General features: G+C 37.2%; 2 protein-coding genes across 2 annotated transcripts in view; both read right to left on the bottom strand.

The window, feature by feature from the left end:
• LOC109821614 (pentatricopeptide repeat-containing protein At3g29230-like) overlaps positions 1 to 1,678 on the bottom strand; it is a 6,281-nt gene extending 4,603 nt beyond the window's left edge. The window contains exon 1 of the mRNA XM_020387790.1: positions 6 to 1,678. Within this exon, the coding sequence (XP_020243379.1) occupies positions 6 to 1,607 (1,602 nt within the window). The 5' untranslated portion in view covers positions 1,608 to 1,678. The remainder of the gene's footprint in view (positions 1 to 5) is intronic.
• Positions 1,916 to 5,044, bottom strand: LOC109819447 (probable histone H2A.3). Its single transcript, XM_020385183.1, has 2 exons — positions 4,768 to 5,044; positions 1,916 to 2,348 (listed from the first exon to the last, which is right to left on the bottom strand). The coding sequence occupies exons 1-2, from the start codon at positions 4,954 to 4,956 to the stop codon at positions 2,136 to 2,138; spliced, it is 402 nt and encodes a 133-aa protein (XP_020240772.1). The 5' UTR covers positions 4,957 to 5,044; the 3' UTR covers positions 1,916 to 2,135.

Raw genomic sequence — 7,233 nt, 5'->3', positions numbered from 1 at the left:
CTCATCCTCCACACATCAGTCCACATCCCTTCATCCGCATAAATATTCGACATAAGAACATAAACCCCTCCATCGTCCTCTCCGATTCTCACAAGCTCGTCTACAACTTTCTCTGCCAAGTCCACACACCGATGAGTTCGACAAGATGCAAGAAGGGACACCCAAAGTGCAGGAGTTGGCTCCATCGGCATTGTCTCAATGAAAATTCTAGCCTCCTCTAATCTCCCAGATCGACCGAGGAGATCAACAATGCATCCATAATGCTCGATTTTGGGCTCGCTGCCAAATTCATTCTTCATCCTATGAAAGATGTCGAACCCTTCGTCCACTAGGCCCGTATGAGTGCATGCAGTCAGAACGCCGAGAAAAGTTAAATCATCCATCGGAGCTCCTTGCTTTAGCATATGATAGAAAAGCTCGAGGGCTTCTACTCCACGACCGTTAGTCCCAAGACCAACGATCATCACGTTCCAAGAAACCACACTCTTAGCACGCATTCCCTCGAAAACCCTTCTTGCAAGGTCCAAGCTCCCACATTTCATGTACATATCAACCAAAGACGTATTGACAACCACGTCTAATAAAATTTTGTGCCTTCTTAGATAGGAGTGTATCCATTGGCCTTGATCAAGGGCGCCCAATTGAGCACATGCTGTAATTGCACCGACGGCACAAACCCGGTCAGGCCTCGTGCCTTGGTGAAGCATCCGATAAAAGGTTTGCAGAGCCTCTTTAGAGTTTCCATGACGTGCGTAGCCATCTATGATGATGCTCCATGATACTTCATTCCTCTTTGGCATCGCCTCAAAGAGTTCTTTAGCAGAGCTCATATCACCAACTCTTGAGTACCCATTGATCATTGAATTCCAGCATACCAAATCTTTTTCAATGATCTGATCAAACAGCTTGCGGGCACGATTAATGTTGCAATCTATCTTCACATATGCATCAACCAAAATAGCCCAAGTAAAAGCATCTCTTTTAGGCATTTCATCAAACAGCTTCTGAGCTTCCCCCACTTCTCCACAGTTGACATAACCACTTATCATTGAGTTCCAAGATACCAAATCTTTACACTTACACCCATCAAAAACCTCTCTAGCTAAATCAATCTCCCTACTCCTATAATAACAACTAATCAACCCATTAACTACAAACAAATCAGAATCAAACCCAGTTTTAAATACTTCCCCATGAATCAACATGGCAAGCTTTTGATCAGAAATCAAACTGGAAGCAGTTAGGACAAATGGGTATGTGAAATTATCACTCTTCACTCCATTCCTCTTCATTTCGACAAAGAATCGGATTGAATGAAGAGGGTTTGAGGCCTTTGAATGGAGTCTGATGACAGTGTTGTAGATAAAAGTGCCAGGTTTTTGGATTTGAGAGAAGATGAGATTGATGTAGGAAGAGGATGGGTTAGGGAAGGGGAGTTGGGAGAGAGCAAAAAGGAGGCAGCTGTGGGAGGAGGATGAGTGCGAGAGATTGGGGTTGGTTATGGATTGGGCATGAATTTGGAGAATTTGAAGGGTGCTCTTTGCATTTTTGAGGGAGGGTTGAAGTGGGTTTTGGGAGAAGAGTTTGAGGAAGGAAGAGCTGGACATCGATTAATTTGGAAGTTGGATCCCATTTGATTTCTGAGACAGACAAGTAGCGGGTAACTTGGGTTAATGCTAAGTGTTGCTTATAAACAGAAGGATATATTGCAGATAACCCCTCATTTATATCTTTTATATTACTCAGCCATTTCTCAATTTACTTGTTACCATTTATTTTGTCAAAATATCAATTCCTGAAAATGAGTTGAAAGATGTAGATGAGATTATTAACATCTTAGCTTAAACATAATGAAACTCAGTTAATTCATTTGTAATCTGTTTTCCTTGTCATTTCTACAACCAATCTCACAACATCAAACAAAGGAATCAACTAAATTACCTTCTTATACAAAAATAATCTCTCTTCTCAAAATGCTCAGCTTTTAACCCAATTTGAAGTAACTAATAGGTAAGATTCACAAACAAGGAGCATTTCTTCACAAGAGAGAAGATAAAAGTGTTTCATTCATTCTAGAACGAACAAAAAACTATACTACAATCAATAGACAATACAAGTTCTTGCAAAATCCCCATCTACTCATCGTCAGCAGGGGCATTCTTGGAAGTCCCAGTCTTCTTGGGGAGCAAAAGGTTGTGGATGTTGGGCATCACTCCGCCATTGGCGATGGTTACAGTTCCCAGGAGCTTGGAGAGCTCCTCGTCGTTTCTCACCGCCAGCTGGATGTGACGTGGCACGATCCTCGTCTTCTTGTTGTCTCGTGCTGCGTTTCCAGCGAGCTCCAGGACCTGATCAAAGGAAAGAAGAGAACTGTTGAGATTTTTGGTTTTTTTTTTCAATTCCCAGAAAACCAACTTGAAGCCCAATAAACTCAAATCCAAATACATCAGCGGCGAGCAAATTACTCCGTTAAATAAACCAGATTTACTTCAAATAAAAAAGGAAATTTCCAAATAAATTCCAAACTTAATCCTGAAAGTATTCAAATGTAGTGCTGTTATTTAACTCCAAGCTCGTGAAATACAAGAGAAGAAGCTGATGACAACACCAAACTATCCGAGTTGATTCAGCCTCCATGCAAATTAAGTTAATTTTCGCACGAGGATAGTTAAAAACTCAGAAATAAAATGAAAATAAATAAATAAATGTATACGAATAAAAAGCACATAAAATTAAAAAAATGTAAATGCATTTGAATAAAAAGCACTTAAAATAAATAAATAAATGCATATGAATAAAGAGCACATAAATACAAATATATTCAGAGCCTCAGTATGTCAGTTGATGTCATAATTCCCAAGTAGGTTCTCCTTTTTCAGGGTCTTGGTTTCCATTTTGCAGACAAGTTCATCATAGGCAACAATTTTTCGCAGAAAAGAAAATATTTTTGGTAAAATAAACTATTAAACATTAAGATTGATGACGCCTCAGTAATGACCAGAACATCATTTGAATGTAGGAGCTTCAAGTAGGTTCTCCCCGTAAAACAGGGTCTTGAAGCTATCTACACCTCAAAAGTTGGTCCTTTCATCATTAGCAATATAAATTTTGTGTATTAGCCTAAAATACTCTTCAAATCCATCATATTTGCGGAGCAGCGGTATTTTATTCTTCAAGGAAATTAACAACACAGGGGTTAATAGGGAATAAACAACATATTTTCAAATTACGTTTAACAAGTAAACCAAATATTACGAAAAATACGACCCAATACAGGCTCAGAAAAATATCAGCGTTCTCAATCATGAATTATCTGAAGCAGAACTGGCGTTAGCTGTTATTTTTCTCATCACAGCCAAAAAATTTGTTATAAATTCAACTAATAATAAATGCTTGGTCACAATAATGCTAGCTCATATCAAGAAATTCAACCATTTTTTTATCCTTTTGCTTCATAGACCAAGTCTCAGAAGCGCGGATAAGTTGTAATCATAGCTAACATAGCAATCAAACCAAAATAATTCAAGAGTTGCAAGTTGAAAATTGACAAATATGGCGAGAGATTTTAGAGGCAAAACCATGAGAAATTACGAATAAGCCCCCACGTTAGCCCCGCCGAGTTCAATCTCTGCCTCCATGACTAAGCGCTTTGGTAGTGTGAAATCCGCCAAAAGCAAGGTGATAGAGCGCAAAACCACAACAACGTCGGAAAGTTCCTCTGCAAATATTCATCAAGCCCCAAACAAATTTGAGATATCAGCGTCACTCTTGACACAATCACTGAAAGATTACGTTAATTAAGACCAAGAACGTGCCAACACTGGCGACGACACCTTGATCTTAGCACGAGCATGGGCTTTGACTTTCATGAGGATGTCAGAGAAGCCCGCGGGTGCAACGTGAAATATTAATAAGACTTAACCACGCTCTGAAATTGGGCGTGTAGTATGAATGAAATTTTGAAAGCGAAAAAAAATGATATCATAGCCTTACTTTCGTAAATCGCCGCATGGCACAAATCTAGAGGTAAGGCGAGGATGAAGCAAGACTCCGGAGAGCACCGGATATGATGCCCGATGAAACCCTAGCCACCAATCAGTAAAACTAACAGTCATCCAACGGCGCTAATCATTTTACGATCTAGACATTGCTTTGATCCGGTTCAATTATCAAAACTGCGCATGAATAAAGTGTAAATTCCAAAAAAACTCTTTAACCTTGAGGGAATTTACACAAAGCCCCTGTGTACTTTTGTGAATTGAAGGGTTTGAGAAAATTTCCCTGAATTTTGCTAAATTTGCCTTTGGTGTTGTCATCATTCTTGCACACTTTCATCGGTGTTCAGAGATTACAGTTGCAATAAACTTCATAATTTTAATTCAAATGCATTTACATTTTTTTAATTTTATGTGCTTTTTATTCAAACAAATTCCCCAAATACACAAACCCAAGAATAAACTTCTATCACCAAATCAACCAATAGGGTCTCAAAATAACAACTTAAAACCCATGTTAACAACGAAACCCCAAATTTATTCCCAAAATGCCCCCAGTCCAAGAAATCTCACGAACACAGACGTCAACGAGCAAAATCAAATCAATTACCTCAACAGCAAGAAACTCCACTACGGCCTTGATCATAACTAAACATCATCTCAAGGAAAATACATCTAACCCCAGAAACCCCCAAATCTATTCCCAAAATGACCCCGCTCCAACAAATCTAATTAAAACGAACCCCAGCAAGAGTAGAATCGTATCAATTACCTCAGCGGCAAGATACTCGAGAACTGCGGCTAGATACACCGGAGCTCCGGCGCCAACCCTCTCAGCATACTTTCCCGCCTTCAAGAATCGCGCAATCCTACCAACGGGGAACTGGAGCCCGGCCTTGCTGCTCCTCGACGTCGCCTTCTTCGCCGCCGCTGATCCGATCGCCTTCCCTCTTCCCGCCATTTCTGATGATTTCTAGGGTTAGATTAGGGTTAGGGTTTCAAGTTAAAGAGGAGAGAGGATTTTCTTTCCTTCCTTCGGAATTTGATAACCCCCGAGAGTTTGGATTGGTATTTATAGGGCAGGGCGTGGGGAGAGATTTAGCCAGCGAATGGGGAGAGAGCACGCGGATTGAGTAAGTGGACGGTCGGATTTTGTTACAATGGACGGTCGGATGACAGGAGTTTTTTTTTAAGGAGATATTGGGATTGTGAGATCCCAAGCAAGTAGCTAGCTGGGTTGGTTTTTTTTTTAAATTTTTTGCTGCTGTGGGGTTTTTTTTAGGGCTACTTACGTTCAACTATATATACATAACTTGTGCAAATGCTATTTACGTTCAACTATATATACATAACTTGTGCAAATGCTATTTACGTTCAACCATATATTTTAGTTGCAATTACATTAGCAACTTATGCATAAGTGGCATATTTTAGTTGCAATTACATTAGCAACTTATGCAAATGCTACTTACGTTCAACTATATACATAACTTGTTCAATGCGATTGGACGCATCTTTTGCATGAAATTAATCTCAAATTCTAGTTTGGATGTTTGTACTTTTACTTGTTACTAGTTTTTATGCACATGGTTAAATATCAAAATAATTTATTTTTTATTTATTTCATTACTATAAATAATTCAGATTTATTTTGAGTTCAAATCTGTAATATTGAATTATTAGATTTGCTATGGCATTTATTTAAATATTGTAAAAAAAATCGATGTGATGGATTTTTGTGCTAAACTTGGATCAATATACTTAACTAGGATATCTTAATTGATTTCCTAAGAAAAAAATATCAATTGACATAATAATATCTTCAAGCAGAGTAGTAAAAGAAAATAAGATAAATTGATCCTACATCTCATATTCCAAACTTTACTAATCCCAAGCTATAATATGGAGTCAAGCGTGAATAACAATATCATTATGAACTATAGTTCTAGCAATAAAGAAATTACATTTATTATTGCATTGGAAACAGATTTGCACAATACTTTGGAACATTATAAGCTCATGTTTTATTATAAACAATCTCAAAAGCAAACATAAAAAAAGTACGACAAACATTATACATACACACACATACATACATATATACATACATATGAGATCTCAGCCTACATCATTTGATAAATTTAAAATAATAAAAAGACAAAAGCTACAGATTAATGGTAAGTATTGTATAATTTTATGTGATAGGAGCAATCACATAAGCATGCAAAATTATTAAAAAAAATTGCATGAAAATCCCTTATAAAAATTTCTAACTTTACTCAAAAAAAAAGTTATAGTATAAAATGTTCAAAAATATTATCATCTATTCTTTTTGTTTCATATTTCGGTTGAGTCGAGATTAATCTTTCTCTACCTTTATCTTTTTTCTAGGCAATTTTAGAGTAGCATCTTCATCATCTACGTCGATTGTGATATCAGTCTAGAGATGGATTTCTTGTGCTATTATATTTACTTCGCCTTATTCATATTATGTCTCATCATCTAACTTCACCGGGAATTTGAATGTCTTTCTGATAATCAACACAAACTTCAAGAAATATGCACTCTAATTATTTTTCTTTTTCACTGAGAACAAAGGTTAATTTCATATATATGAAAAATTTTATGATTTTCTAATTTATTGCTTGAATAGAGTTAGGAATTACCTCTTCTTTCTCTACAATGAATTGTTTTTTCGTGCATTCAATAAGAGTTCCTACTGCATCAAATAGTGTTACTTTTGTATTATTTGTGCCATTTTTCACGAGAATCTTAAGTACATACATGTAGTTTTCATTGTTTATTTCTATATATATGTTAATATTGTATCTTTATACACTGCTAGAAATACGATTATTACCGACGGATATATAGCAACGAACATTTTCGTTGCTATAAGTTGACATATAGCGACAGAAATGTCTGTCGCTATATATCCGTTGGTAATGTTATTATACTGACGGATAAGTTAGTAATGGCGACGAAAATTTTCCGTCGCCATTACTTTCTCGACAGACAATTTCTGTCGGTAAAAATCCGACGTTAATAACACTTTTAGCGACGGACATTCCGTCGATAAAAGTAAAAAATGGGAAAAAAATTTAGGGCGCGGGATTGCCCAAAAATTTTGGGCAGGCCCGCGCCCTGAACCCCAAATCCCCCCTTTCTCTTTCTTGTTAGACCCTAGAGGGGGGGTGATTAGGGTCTTATGCTAATCTAATCCGATTTAAATGCCAAT

The sequence above is a fragment of the Asparagus officinalis genome, chromosome 8 (genome assembly GCF_001876935.1).
Source record: "Asparagus officinalis chromosome 8, Aspof.V1, whole genome shotgun sequence".
NCBI classification, from domain to species: Eukaryota; Viridiplantae; Streptophyta; class Magnoliopsida; order Asparagales; family Asparagaceae; genus Asparagus; species Asparagus officinalis.
Note: the sequence above shows the minus strand (reverse complement) of the source record. Positions and strands in the feature narration are given on the sequence as shown.

What these genes read in the sequence shown, in the direction of transcription:
- LOC109819447 (XM_020385183.1), bottom strand. Translation starts at nt 4,956, where the DNA reads ATGGCGGGAAGAGGGAAGGCGATCGGATCAGCGGCGGCGAAGAAGGCG. An exon ending in TCGAGTATCTTGCCGCTGAG is followed by an intron (nt 2,349 to 4,767) that starts GTAATTGATACG and finishes TCCTTTGATCAG; the next exon opens with GTCCTGGAGCTCGCTGGAAA.